Source organism: Nasonia vitripennis (genome assembly GCF_009193385.2).
Source record: "Nasonia vitripennis strain AsymCx chromosome 2 unlocalized genomic scaffold, Nvit_psr_1.1 chr2_random0011, whole genome shotgun sequence".
NCBI classification, from domain to species: domain Eukaryota; kingdom Metazoa; phylum Arthropoda; class Insecta; order Hymenoptera; family Pteromalidae; genus Nasonia; species Nasonia vitripennis.
In genome coordinates, this window is record NW_022279618.1 from 270265 (window position 1) to 286104 (window position 15840).

The window sequence follows — 15840 nt, forward strand, 5'->3', positions numbered from 1 at the left end:
CTTGTCACTATTTCTACATTAATATGATAATTAAATATTAGTAATAGTTTCGGACAATTCGGTACAATCCATCTGTTATCAACGACGTGGCCATTTGGTAACTGAAGGGAAACACCGTTGTTTCTTCTGGGATAATTAGGATACTCGTTTTCATCCATATTTGTTTCATTATGGAACTGTTTTGGGAATTTTTTCGAGCATTTATTATCCACCATACACCAGCTACCGCATGGTCCATGAGTCATATTTTTCAAAACCATTTCATGTAATTGAGGGTTCTCGTTAATATCTGGAATTTCAGCTGATATGAATTTATCAACAATATTAGGAGTAGTTATTTTATAAGCATGTTTCAGAGTAATTAACAAATGCATGTGTGGCAAACCTCTTTTATTGAACTCTATAACATAAACACAAAATGCAACATCTCCAAAAAAATTGTTTTTTACAACCAAATCAAGTAAACGATCCTTCTTAAGATGAAATACATGAGCTACAATATCGGATCTATCACATGGTTGTTGATCAGGTAAACGGTTTTCTTCGATTTCCGGCCATTTCGGATTACACGTCATAGTAAGAAAAATGTCTGGTTTACCTTTGTCATTTACTAAAGCCATAGCATCTTAAGTATTTTATTGGGGCTATAAAAATTTAAAAACAGGCCTGAAAAGAACTTTATTTATATACAGCAAAAATATATTTTTATATTCGTGTCATCATAACACTTATTGATTGTTACATTAAAATTTTCAAATAATGAAAACTTAAGTCTATAAATAAATTATTAAATTACATGCATATTTTAATATACATGCATCATTTATAGAGTATCACAATGTCAACTACATATTAATTCAACAGTCTCTAATTTTAAGCCTAATTTTGATATTTTGATATAAGTACGAATCAATAAGCAATTAACAATTATGAATAAGCCGGACAAGGAGATAGCTTCCGGCCATAGGTGCGAACGCATCAGCTTTCGTGTGTGAGACTGACGGCATCGAGCGACGACCGATAGCGTACGAGAGAGTGAGAGTGTGTGTGAGATCGCGAGAAGAAGACGTCCAAGTCAACTCCAACTACGAGAAGCAAGGACGACCCGGCCTGTTGATCAGCGGTCAAACGAGAGGACGTCGGCTCCAGCGAGTGAGCCAGCAACACCACCGGCGCAGAGTGTGTGTGAGTGTGTGGTGCGCGCCTACCGAGAACGGCGACTGCGAGTAAATATGGCTGAGCCTTTTTTCTGTATCGCGTCAGCGGTAACAGCGGCTACAGCTTTGCTACTTGGTGCAGCGGCACCGAGTAACGGCCATCTCTTCCACTCGCGTAAGCTTCGCGAGATACTATCCACGCCGAGTCAACATTGAGGTGACTAGGCGCACGTTTGTATAGAGAAAATATTGGCCACACAATATATCATTATTTTATTTGATTTTAATCTGAATTAGATTTATTTTCCCGGCTTGTTCTCTCCCGTTCCCTGCGTCCTCATCGCGAATAGCGCCGCCTCCGCGGGCGTTGCAACAAGCGGTTGCAACGCAAAACTGAGAAGCTCCGCATAGGAGAGTGCGGAGAGGTAGCTCACGTGCGAACACGACGTTCGCGAAGCAGCTCTAGCGACGAGCTGCGTTGCAACGCGGGTAAATCTATAAGTTATTGAAAAGATAAAATTCTGTGGGAATGAACAGTACGCGTACCAAAGATTTTACATGACTGGTTTTTTTCAATAGCTTATAGACTATGAATCAGAAGTATATGATAATAATATCTGTTTGGAATCGTCAAAAGCTTACAAAGAAATTGAAATTGGACTTATTCTTTTAACACTTCAATTAGCTGAAATCATATTTTTCACCAATTGCCGACAAAGGCCAAAATTTTCAGTTACTCGTCTGCGGCTCGTAAACGCCCTCGCCATCGGCTCGGGCTAACTCGCCTTGACTCGTACTGCAAACTCCACACTTGGCCTGAAAAAGCCCACTTTACGCCCTTGGTACACAATATACTATTAAAATACTCCAGCTTCCTAATAATTTATTCCATCTTGAGAGAAATACTTCAAGATTTATGCGTTGTATCATTTTCCATGTCATGCAGGAGGTCGCTAATGGATTTAGCTTTTCGACCAGTAGCCCTGAATTATGGTTGATCGTCCTTATGTCGATCCTTCCATCGATATCCTTGGTTACGGCGCACCTGTAAGAGGGTGTTCTATATTTTATTCTATTAAATAATGTGATAGCGCCCTGATGGCCGCTATATTTAGCTTTGTGTTAGATTATTATTTTTTTCCTAGTTTGCGTCATGGCTGTTAATTAATTTGTACGATTCAGCCCATGGGTAAGTGGATTAGTAATATTAATGCCCATATTCCCGTATGATTTTGTTCTATTCATTTAAATTATTGGGCTGTTGCTGTATTGCAATATCATCCTCTTAGAGGAACGGCAGATGGCTATATGGTGCTGGATAAGGGCATTGGACGCGTCATTATGGAATCCTTATAATCAGCCGAAGGTTTTGATGCTAGTTAAATATTTATTCGTTTCTAAGTTTAGCCGTGATAAAACTTTCGTTGCTTATCTGATTCTTCGTGGCTTTTCTGCGCGCAGTCTCTCAGGCGCTCAGATTTTGCGAGACGCGATCTTTGTGTTTCTTCGTCCGGTAGCTATTCTCTTGGTGGGGTTTTCTGCCATGGTTGCATTTTGTCAAGCTCTTCTTGGTTTGTCGGTTGTATGTTTCAGGAAGACTATAGATAAGGAATGTCAACGAGATACGGCGAAAAAGCAAAATTGCACTAAAAACTTTTTTCGCTGCACGGCGGCGCTACAATCCGTAAGTTACTGTGACGTCATTCTTGCGCATGAGTAGATGCGTCTAACTGGGAAAATCAACTTTGTTACAAAAATAAATGATCTCTGTGCAACTAGTTTTCAAATGAGAGTGAAAATAAAATTGTGAAACAAGTAATCGAAAACAATTAATATTTGATTTGGCTCTCATTTGAAAACCATTATACTTAAAGAGCTGCAAATTTGTAACTTAATTTGTGTTGGCATGTTATAACAATATATTGATTTGAATTCATTCTAGCTGATATGAATTCGACTTTCATATATAGACCCGCTTGTATTTTTTGACGCCGAAGCCATAGGATTCAGGGTAAAAAGCCGAACCAAGACAGTTAAGTAAAAACTGACACGGCAGTCGGTTTCTAAATAATTTAATTAGTCTCTAGATAAAATAACAGATATCGAACTTCAATATCATGGATTTAGCATGATTTTAAGAGATTTGGTGGTTGACAGTGACTGGCTCGCATACTAATGAGATTGAAATATCTGCGCAAACCTTATCATTGGTTACTTTGAGCACATCAATGACACTTTCTACGCAGTAATTGCACTTAAACATCACAAAGTCAGCCATTACAGCATGCTTGTACATACTGTCATGTATGAGAGTATGCATGTGTAGGGTTAGGTTTTCACTCTTAATGCGCACTTTGAAAATCATATTTCCCCTTCAAAAAATATTCTAGATGAATTTATACGGTATATATTCATCAATTTATAAACACTTTCAAACAATCTCAATGTAGAGCAGGATCATTGGCGCAAAAAGTAAGGTTATATGAACAAATCACAGTGGGAAAAAAATTCTACCGATATTTCCTCTAGAATTCATGTCTGATTTAGCGGGGTTTTCATCTAGATTCTAACCTGAAAACTCGGTAGATTGAAAAAATATCAGTAGCTTTCAGGTACTTTCTCGGCAACGTTGCTACCAGGGCTGATCATTGCTAATTGTTGCATATGCTTTTTTTGAGTGTTTCGCCGCAGAACGCCCGATCGCAGTTTTCTCCTCCGGCGATCGTTTGCTGATCTAGCGGCGTCTCCCATACTATCCTTCGCATTCACCGCGCTTCTGATTAACTCATTGTTTAACTTAGTACTACTTTGCTAGGAATTTTGATTATACCTCGTAATGTTATCCCTGTGTTTTACATAGCGAATGACCTTTTACTGACTGTTATTACTACCAGTACCGTAATCGTTTCACATCTCTAGAATTCGCGATTATAAAATTTAGGCGTTACATAGTTAAAAATCGTAATTGTTTCGTGATTAAATAATTGTAATATCGTTTGTAATATTTTGTATACGTTCGCGTTTTTCGTTCCCGATATTCGCTGCGCGCTTCACCATCTGCCATCGCACCTTGCCTACCGGACTAAATGCTGACGATGTCTCGAGACTTTTTCGTCTATCCCCACTGACAGAGTTTTGCACAAAATTGAAATTAGGGGAATCTTGCTCGCGTGTATAAATTGATCGCGATCGCTCCTCTCTACCTCACTGCTACCCGAATTGCTGTCCGTCATTTTCTTGACTGTCTCCGAGTGCTTTCTGACGTTTCGTGCTGTTGATTTATCACCACATTATTTCCTTCGTAAGTGTTCATCATAGTCTATTTGCATTACTCCAATTTTCTATATTTTTTTTCTCTGAAGCTACGTTCTTCCATTACTCATTTTCTAATAATTCCAGAAAATAGAATAGAAGATGGCTTCCTTCGGTTCCTGTGGATCTGGATGTCGTGCTCAGGGACTTTCTTTGACTCCTGAATTGAGAGATGCGATTGACCGCAGGTCAGCGCGGTTGGATGCTTCCAGCATCTCACTAGACCGGCTGATTGACGACATGCCGTTCCTCTGGTCCACCCGGCAGTCTACCTGGCCTATAATCGTCCCAGACTATGTGTTCCGATCGGGTCGATCAAGTCAAGTCTTCTACAAGATACCTCATTCGGGTGCGCGACCATCCCATCGACGTACTGGTTGTGGCCGAGGTGCTGTAGAAAGGTGCCTGAAGAACGTGATTCCTCGTCTACTTCAGTCCGAGCAGCTGGCTGAGGCTTCCGTCTGTCCTTGGAACTCACACCTTCTTCTTTTGGTTCTCGTATCCTCCGGCGTGGACGACCTCTGCCTAGACCCATTACTGTGGCTTCGCCTCGTTCTCGTGTAAGTAATGATGCTTGTACTTGACCGACTATAAATTGTCCGGTTGTCGCATCATTTTTCACTGTATTCTTTTTTTTGCTATTGATTTATAGTCTTTTCAAAGCGTGATAAGTGCAAGATATCCTAGGCGTAGTCGGACGCCTATTCATGGTTTTTGTAGAGACAACGTCACTAATTTTAAATCTGTCCGGTCGGTTTACGCAGGGCGTATCCCAATTCCCGTATAATCCCTCTGCAGTGCCCAATTCTCCTACACTATTGCCCCCAATAACGAGTACCTATCCGCCTTCCTTTTCGGCTGGGATTAGCGAGGAGCGCTCCGGTTCCGAGGTGTTTCATACACCCTCCGTGTATCCGTGCGCTACTACTCGCGATTCGGTCGCTACGTCTGTTTGCAATGGTAGGTCGGATTTAACGCGAGAGAACATATCAGGGTGAGCCGGTTACTGGTACTATAGTGCTACGGTTTCTGATCCCCGCGTCGACTGTTAGGAGCGATTTCCACGACGGTGCTCTTATACCGAGTATTTTCCCGCTAATTTATCTGGCTCTCATTCCGTAATCCACGACAGTTCTTTTGACGTTACGCGTACGAATTCGGAAAATTACGAGTCGGTGTTTTCGTCGGCCGGAGGCTTGCTCCCACCTTTCGGTTCCGTGCCGTCATTTAAGGTCTCCCGCGCGGTGCCTCCATGCAAATCTTTATCTCAGGACGTTTTACCTCATTTATCAATGTCGGCGCTCGGCACGCCGCCCGAGAGACCCATGGCTGGGGTTGATCCCTCTAATGATTCGTCAAATCCTTCCTTTTCTATGCTATCAAATGATTCGTTCAGCTCATCGCATAGTGCCGAGGTAGTCGCGCGTCCGTCTTCCCGGTTATCGCTTTCAAAAAATTCTGGGCCCGTATTTGTACCCTGCCCGATTTGTTGCGATTACATGTTTACGCCTATTTATCAATGTTTAAATGGTCACTCGGTATGTAATTTTTGTTGAAATGATACTACGGTGTGTGCTATTTGCCGCGGTCCGCGTGGCGGTGTGCGAAACTTAGTGTAGGAATCTCTAGCCGGTGAGCGAACGCAGGCTTGTCGGTATCAATATCTGGGCTGTCGACAATTTCTAAAGCCCGATAATTGGACTAGTCACGCTAGGCATTGCACCCTTTCTTCCGTGAATACTCTCGTCCGCAAGTCTCCTCCGCCTGTATTAGCTGTTTCTTCCGAGTCAGCGGTACGTTCTGTCAATCCTCGTCGGATCGTAACTGATAGCGATTCCGACAGTCTCTTCTAGCGTATCTTTTATGCATCTTCTGTTACTGTTACGTGAATTAGCTTCTACTTTACGCTCCACTTACTTGTTTCTATATAATCCCTCTCCTTGTTGCAGGTTCGACCAAGTCTCCGAATTCCTTATGAGCCTGGTTGGGTGCTTGTCCCTGTGCAGCCTAACCCAGACCCCGCTGATACTTGGGTCGGTATATCTCCGCCTGCTTCGCCCTGAGACGTCGATCCTTCTTCGGCTCAGGTATCGTCTAGCCCAACTTCTTCTGTGCCGGACGATCTATTGGGAAATCTGTTCCTGGATTCGGATGAGGATGGTGTTTCTGACGATGTTCCTGGAGGCGTTGCAGTTCCTGAGTCGGGCGAGCTAGCTGCAGCTCAGCCAACTTCCCCGGCTCTTCCGGCGGAGAACTCTGACGAAGCAGAGGCGCTGCTTCGTGATTTGTTCACTTGTTTTCGTTAAATATTTTACACTTAGGGATCGTTCCGTTATTATGTGTAACATGGAGATTAGATTGTTCCGGCGTTTTGTCATTTGTTTCCGAAAGTTTTATTATGTCTCGGACTTGCAGTAGTTGTTCTTTCGCAACCTTTAAGAATTGTATTTTATCGGTTGGGATCAACCTTTCTTGCTGTACAACTCCCTGTATGTGACTTATCGCGGTGTCGATCATTTCCCTTGACGTATATGCCATGGCCACGTCCGCGAGTTGCAATGCGATCATTAATCGAGTGTGCAGAAGTAGGGCCGGTTCCGCTGACTTCTCGAATTCTTGCAAACGTCTTTGAAAAGTGTCGGGATCGTTAGCCTCGCGTATAAGTATGTTCTGCATTTCGAGACCATTATGTTCGTTAAATTTCGACATTTTATAATCCGATGGATTCGATTCTGCCATATTTCGTATTTTATCACGGTATCTAAGACTACGGAATTTGATATTTCTGAGCAGTTTAAGTTAGTTATTAGTTATCCGAACCAAGAAGTTCTCACAGGTGTTAGTCCCAGGGTATAATTGTTAGTTTTTATTAAAATTTACTTGACTTACCTTTAGGTGGCTGCAATGACGAGTACACAGGCAAGGTCACTGAATAATTGTGTAACTACCTAACCTTAGGTGGTTAAGTAATTTAGTTATATTTTAATGATTTTGTTTTTAGATGGATTTAAGGGTTTAAATTTAAGAAAACACAAAATTATGGGAAAAAGCCTTTCTGCATAAAAAACCCAGATTTATTGATTGCACAGCATTAGATTAAGTTATTGATGATTAGAGGAGACAGGGCGGGATAATAATTCCAATTGTGCGCATAAAATCAGCAATCTTTATTCCGACACACCGAATATCATCGTCCTTGGACTCATCGGACTTGATGTACACGAGGGCTTCGGAACTCCTATGCGTGTGCTCGTATCTATTGCTTGAGGCAGACTAGTTGCTTGGTTAGACGCGCTTACGCGCTGAACGCCGCACGCGTATACATAAACACATATATATATACACAGGGCTTACACCCATATACATAGACACGCCTACATTCGCTCTCTTATTATTTAGCTTCGAGAATATACGTATTCTCGAAACTTCTGTGGCCTATTCCGATGGGATATCCTTAATATAAGTTCACAGAGATAATTAGTTAAAATGAATTAAAAAATGAAATTATAAAGTAATCGTATCAATATATTATAATTGTAATGAAATTTTGAAATTTATAATTTGGACAACTCGAAATTTTGATAGCTACAAAAAAATTGAAGTCGTAAACCCGAGGGTCTTACGGAGAAAGTTTCCGGCGCGCTATGTAAACACGCGTGGCCGAAGAGCCCGGAGGCCCCGAAAAGCCCGAACAGTCGAGCCCTTTGATGAAAAAAAAAAATATATATATATATGGCGGTGCTACGCGCCAGATGCAGAAAATCGGTATGGGGGTAAAAAAAAATTCTAAGTGTCGCGAGAGTGTCCGTTAGACTGCAACAAGGCGCGCTTTCTCTTTCTTTGTTTCGCTTCTACATCTGGATGACGCACTAACGAAATTTTGAAAAACACAGAGCATGCATTTATAATATAATATTTACGTATTTGTAATTTAGATTTTACGGAAAAAGAAATCGGTAAATTGAATTATACTGGTCGCACGTTCGAATGCATGTTAATAATAATTCAAATGTCCGATAAATGTTAATATTAAAATTGATTTAAAAAGAAAGACTTATCTGTTGTTAACGATTTTGTTCCTGGATGCAGCAGCCACTGGGTGATGAGGTTTCCTGGTGAAGGAACGATGGCGACGAGATGACAGGATGTATCTTCTCGATGCAATTGATAATTTGCCGAAGTACGGCACGCTGTATAGAGTTTTGTGTGTACACAAATTTACATTGAAATATTGCGCGTTATCGATTTTTTGTTCGAACAAAGCTTCGCGTGTGAAACGTCACTTATTGTTTTTACGCGAGGAAATCAGACCTCACAGGAGGCACCATGAATAATTGTGTAACTACCTAACCTTAAGTGGTTAAGTAATTTAGTTATATTTTAATGATTTTGTTTTTAGATGGATTTAAGGGTTTAAATTTAAGAAAACACAAAATTATGGGAAAAAGCCTTTCGGCATAAAAAAACCCAGATTTATTGATTGCACAGCATTAGATTAAGTTCACAGAGATAATTAGTTAATCAAACAATAACGTTTCACACACACAAACTTTGTCCGCACTTAGTTAGTATAGCCCGCGCGATTTATAGATTTGAATCAATTTAAATCGGATAGCCCGATGATCGTGATTTAGTCGTATTGCGATTCGTATGGAATCAATCAGCCCAGAAGGCGAAGGTGTATGTATAAGCCCGGAAGGCGTTGTATAAGCCTGGAAGGCGATAGTAGTTTCTGCAACTAAATGCAGTCAGGAGTTTGAAGTATTCAAAATCTGAGAGCGAAGGAGGACCGCCCGCGTGTAATGACTGGTTTTGACAGACTGACTGCCTGCGCGTGAGCATGCCGTCGTGAAGCAGGCTAGCGCAGGGTGACCAGAACTACGGCGTAGTTCAAGGTTGCCACCGTGATGGTGTTTTGGGCCTAGAAAAGGGCGCGCATGCGCTCGTCATTCAAACTCATACATTCAGCGCGTTACAGAATACGTTAGGTCGTAACAGTCACGGTTGCTGCGTAATGAATGAACACGAGAGATTATCGATGATGTTTGTTATTCGTAATTCACAATAGACTGATTATATGAAAGAGAGAACGCATGTTAAAGTGATCTCGGAGAATGTGCGTTCTAAGTATACGATCCTATCTGTCGTCTCCGAGTCAAAACTACCTGTCTAGTGCTGGATCGTGAGTGGCGAAATCAAGAGGGAGCGCCCGCAGGTACCCTCTTTTATAGACTCCCCGGGTAGTGTGATTCCTACCCGCGCGGTCGTACGAAATCGTGGAAGGGAGGTTATGCTGAGTCGAAAGAAACGGACATCGGGATGAGTCCGAGCTGTTGCTATGCGCGTATTTAGCGACTTCTGCATCGATTGCATTATAACTAGCAACGCTATATACGTGCGAGTATTCACACGTGACAGTAGAATAACAGAGCTTTAATTAAAGCCCTGGCTGGTTGAAAATGACCGCAAATTTAAAAAAGTGCCACTCGGTAATCAAAAGTAGATAAAAAACGCTAACTTTTATGATTTTTTTGTGAAATTTTCTGAATTTTTCAATACAAATACTTTTAAAGCCCTATATGTATGTTAAGGCTACCTTATTTACATTTGAAACCTTAAAATATGAAAATCGAAATGTTTGATCCGGACTTTGACAACCTCAATACAGTAAAAAGATACCTTTTTATAGTAAAACAGTAGCTGTAAAGTTTTAGAATGGGCCTGACCTTTTACTAGAAGTTATGTAGAAAACAAACATGATATAATGGCTAATAAGTGCTTTTATATGCAAATTTGACACTTATAACCTAGTACATTCCACGACTACCGGTACCAACATGAGTTTATATCGGTAGACAAGAAATTTACTGGGTTATAAGTGTCAAATTTGAATATATATATATATATATATATATATATATATATATATATATATATTCCCTCAGCATTCTCCTGTGCGGAGCTGGCCTTTTATATAAGCGTAACACGTGGTCGAAAGCTATCCTTCCGTCCGACGGAGCGCGATTCGTACGCAAGGCCATATATATATATATATATATATATATATATATATATATATATATATATATATATATATATATATATATATATATATATATATATATATATATATATATATATATATATATATATATATATATATATATATATATATATATATAAGGATAGCTTTCGACCACGTGTTACGCTTATATAAAAAGCCAGCTCCGCACAGGAGAATGCAGAGGGAATAGCACACTCCAAAACAAGCCCCATTCAAACACACATACATATGTGTTGGCGTGTGTGTGTATGTGTTCGCGTGTGGTACCGAATAAAAATCTATAAATAGAAAAACTAGAAATATTAAAATATAAAAATTACAATTTATTATGATCATGTGGATTTGACAATGATAACCATTTTATCTAACTTCATGTTTTTCTGAAAATGATTCAAAGAATTTTAACTAAAGAAATATGTTGAGGATAAAACTCCTTTAAGATCAAAGTTTCCCTGTTGTGGAACTTTGGATAAAGTAGAATTCAGCTTGTCTCTTAATATACCTATGTCTATATTCTTATTTTTCTCCAACACGTCACTAAAACAATGATATCAAAGTTATGAAAACTATGAAAAAAAATTTACAATTATTTGAATCAAGTAAAGGTTGTAAAAATATTCCTTACGTATCATCAAACCCAAATTTTTCGATTAAAAACTTTGATAGATCTTCAAGTATTGGCTCTGAGTGCAAAGCAACGAATTGTTCTCGACAAATCTGTAACAAATCGAATATAAACAAAATAATTCCATTGTTCATTATGATTTTTCTACAAATTTAATTATATATGGGCAAACCCAGGATTTTCAAGTCATGATTCGGTTTTTAAAAACTGATTTTATTGCTTCCAATCGGTTAATATACGCAACAATCCAGAATCGTAAAAATAATACTGTTGCCAATCGTTTGTTGGATTTTAACTTTTGATTCAACTCTGTGGCTCTCTTTCTAATGAACTTCTAACATATGCAACCAAAGGCACAGTAAATATCTTCATAAAATTTGATATGCATATAAACTTGGGTGTTATGAAAAGTATTACTGCGCTGTTGGTTGCGCATGTCTAAAATCTATTAAAAAATAAGTGGCACAGACAAACCAAAGTTGAGACAAGTTGCAGTCCTTATATGATAATCAATGAACAGCAATAAAATTAGTTTCTACAAATAAAATAAAAAATTAAAGGTACCATGGATTTACTCATAGATAATATTAATAGATTCTTAAAGTATACCTTATTCATTATGTCTGCAGTGCATGGATGTGTCCAATAACAGTCATGTACAGAAACAAATGTAATTCCTGCACGTTCGCAATGTATACTGGTGAGCATCATATGACTAGAATCCAAGGAGTGGACAAAATTTGGTGCAAAAGCATTTTTTTGTTTCATTACATTAGGTTTCCTATTAAGAAATATTAAAATATTAATTAAATTACGGTAAAATTTTTTGTGAAATTTGAACAGTACATTATGCAACACGAGGCGAAAGTAGAAGATTTTCCCCGCGGGTGAGTTTACTGCCCGAAAGAGAATATTTTTCCAGAGAGCGAGGGCAGTAAGCACCTAAGGAAAAAATATTCTTGTAAAGGTCAGTGTAATTACGCAAGGAAAAAATCTACTTTTGCCTCATGTTGCATATAGTATTTTATTCTACTCTCGACTGAAAGGCCACATTTTGGGCCTGAAAAGCAAGGTCAAAACAACTTTGCATTCTGTTAGATAAAGGAATACGTATGAGTTTAATTTTCTGAAAATTTCGAAAATTTTAAAATTTTTTGTAAATTTTTGGAAAATAGTACATTACACAACTAAAGGCGAAAGTTGGCTTTTCAAGCGAGGATGATGATTGAGCACTTGTGGGAGTCGAGGGTGCCGAAGGCTCAACCATCATACGAATCTGAAAAAGCCAATTCGCCCTTTATTGTGTACCGTGCTTTTTATAATCAGTGCATCGATAACGCTCCTTTTAGCCTGCCTGAAAAAGCAGAGGCGTCCAGTATCTCATAGTAGAATTTCGTTGTAAATCTGAATTGTGTTCGATGTCACACGGACCGATGCTATATACAATACATACATATATGGGATGTGTCACACACATACACACACGAAAATGCAAATATCTGCGGCGAAAGTGAGCACTTTCGTCCCTAGGGAAAAAACACTTCTGCCTCAGATATATGTATATATGTATATGTGGGTATGTTTAAAAACACTAAAATGGCCATTGCCTCAGGCTTGAAAAACTCTATTTTTGCTCAACTTTTTCGTGGGCGAAAAGTGCGTTTTCGATGAACATGTTATGAAAAATTTATTTTTGTTGCAGTACATTTTATTTTTTCCCCGCTAATTTTATTTTCGCCCTGCTAATTTTACTTTTGTACCGCTTATTTTACTTTTACCTGCTAATTTTAATTTTGCCCCGCAAAACTTGTTTTCAAGAAAAATACGTCAGTTTCACCTCGCTTATCGGGGAAAAAAGTGAGTTTTACGGTCGGGTGTGGGATAAAACATACTTTGGAGGTGCTACCCATGTTGTTTACGTATTGTATGTCTAAATGCATGTAAAAATCTTGGTCAGCTAAAGTCGGGGACTTTAATTCAGAACGGAGACTGATCTTTATGTGCTTGGGGTTCGTGTACATACATCAAAATAATATAGTTTAATTCGTCCATTAAGTTGAATTCGATTCGCTTAATGTTATAAGTTTTCATAATATGCGCAAAGGCAATAAAAAAACCGCTGCCAATTCTTTGGCACGTAGCTTCCTCCAACAAAATTTATAGTTCTAATATAAAACAGTATATTAATGATTTTTAAAATACTTTCAATCTTAATTATTTTAAATAAGGAGCACCGGTCACAATATCAAATCATATAATTTTCATGAAAAAATTTAAACCTCAATATTTTAAATACCATAGGTTCCTCATAACCTCATAAAATCATAAATTGTCTTAAAACATTCTGAACTTTAGTTAGCGAGTTATAAGGTTTAACAAAAATAGTTATTTTCAATTATACAGGGTATACAGGGTGAGAGACAAAGAATTTGAATCATGATATCTTTCAAACTGAACAGTTTTATAAACTGCAAAAAGAACCAAGCCGAGGTGATCAGAAGATCGATATTTTCCCAAAATTTCAACTTAATTAAAGTAATCGTACGACATAGAAAACCCATATTTTTTAGTTTTTGATTTTTAGCTTAAAAACTAGTCATCAAAATGGTTTAAAATTAGCACATAGATATTATCGTTTTTTATTGTCATAAATTGTTTTAAAATATTTGACGATTTAGTTTTGGAGATATTTTTTAAAAAATCAAAAAATGGCTATAATATGACCATAAAATGGTCAGAATCATAAAAAAAACGATCGATTGCGTGGTTCCGGAATTATGACGGTATACGTACACACACAGTCATCCGCACGGACATTTTCTAAAAACGCATGATTTGTACTCCAAACACCTCCAAATGTATTTCTACGAAGTTTTAGCAAAACTAAAATCCTCTTAGGACGAAGCAATAAATAATTCTGATTGTTTTCAAAAGTTCTTTACGCACATTTATGCCTTATTAAGTCGTATTTTAATCTTGCGCAGTACTGTCGCTACAAAATTGGAAAAAAAAATCGAGTCTGGAATACGACGTTCTCGAATCCGTGACCGGAATACGACGTTTTCGGTGCCGCGGCCGGGATACGACGTTCTTTTTTTGACAAAAACCAATAGAGCCTTATAGAATAGGACTACAAAAAATAATCGGGGTGGTGTCTGAAGGTCTGATGATGAAAAAAACTGTTTCCTATATGGGAAAACCTTTGAAAATTCTGCTTAAACCATGGTTTTGTGACATTTTTTAAACTATTTCTACTCAAACATAAATACAGAAGAAATTAGGACAAAAATGTATACAAGATTATTAAAGCAGAGAATAAAACCTTCAATTTTGCCGGTATTAAAAATTTTCTGGGTGCTACAGCTAAACATTCGTGATTTGTGGTTAACCTAGAAGGTCTATCGCTCAAATTCTTCTTCTCTCAATTTTCTTCTGCAATCAAAAGTATCCATTTTTAAGTGATAAAAGATAAAAGATATCTATCTTACAGATATAATCAGCTTTGTTTGATAACATTCAACAAAATATTATATTCTTTTTATGTTCTGTATGACACACACACATATATATATATATATATATATATATATACACGTGAAGAAACTACCTTAAATTTTGTGGTTTTTCGAAAAAAACGGAGTTTTTCGCGGTATTTAATGCTAGTAAATAAAACCAGTTTTGTTTTTTTCAGAAACTATCAGAGAAGTTTTTTCCAAACAACAACAACAAGAAAATGTATACATTGTGAGGAATTTGCATTTTTTTTATTGCCGTTCATTCAAATGAAAAATTTGAGATTTTTGTATTTTCTTTCACTTCCTATGAAAACATAACTTCTTCTTGTGAGCTTTCTGAAAACTCTTCAAGATTTTATATAGTCATGCAAGCTAAAAAGACTATACTACATTTTATTAGATTCAATTTAAGTTGTGGAAGAAGCTCCTAGTTGCTTTGGAAGCGGGGTTATCACATTTAAAAATTTTTATTTTTCTAGGCATGAAATCCGTGAACTTCCCTAATTTAACTTATAATCGCTGCGGAACCGATTCTATATCACTTAGAAACCTATCTAAAAAAGTAAAATTACAGGTCTTATACTTAAATTTAATAACCTACAATGTAATATTGTCCTGGTTCCCTTTATACCAAATCCTTAAGAGAAACAAGCTGAAAATGTTAAAAAGTTTTGTTTTTGGAAAAACTATCAACTCTAAATGATTGCAAATTGGATTCTGTAGCACCGAGAACATTTTTAATACTGACAAAATTAAAGGTTTTTTCTCCACTTTAATAATCTGGTATAAATTTTTGTTCTTTATTCCTCTGTATTTATGTTTGAGGAGAAATGGTCAAAAAATGTCAAAATACTAAGGCTCAAGCAGGATTTTCAAAGGCTTTTCTGTATAGGAAACAATTTCTCTTTTTTTTTCCATAACAGTACATCATCAGACCTTCCAAAATCGACCCAATTATTTTTTGTAGCCCTTTTTATCCAAAACAAGTCGATTCAGACTACAGTGCGGCGTACTCGAAGCTGCGGCCGGGATACGTTGATATTCCACTCAGCCGTCGATATAAATTCAGAAAACCAGAGAACCGGTGAACGCCAAAATGGGTTTCCTTTAATATTATAGAGAATAGAGGATATGAACTCGGAAAACCGGAGAACCGAAGAACGCCAA

The 15840-nt window shown here is 37.9% G+C and overlaps 1 protein-coding gene across 2 annotated transcripts in view; it reads right to left on the minus strand.

Annotated features, from left to right (window-relative positions):
* Positions 1-10835: 10835 nt before the first annotated feature.
* Positions 10836-15840, minus strand: part of LOC100113753 (DNA-directed RNA polymerase, mitochondrial) — a 233499-nt gene continuing 228494 nt past the window's right edge. The window contains exons 16-18 of one of the 2 annotated variants that reach the window (XM_031925528.2): positions 11768-11939; positions 11159-11250; positions 10836-11070 (exon numbers count right to left, since the gene is read on the minus strand). In XM_031925528.2, the coding sequence (XP_031781388.1) occupies positions 10935-11070; positions 11159-11250; positions 11768-11939 (400 nt within the window). In that variant the 3' untranslated portion in view covers positions 10836-10934. The remainder of the gene's footprint in view (positions 11071-11158; positions 11251-11767; positions 11940-15840) is intronic. The other variant, XR_004345217.1, reaches the window with a different exon arrangement.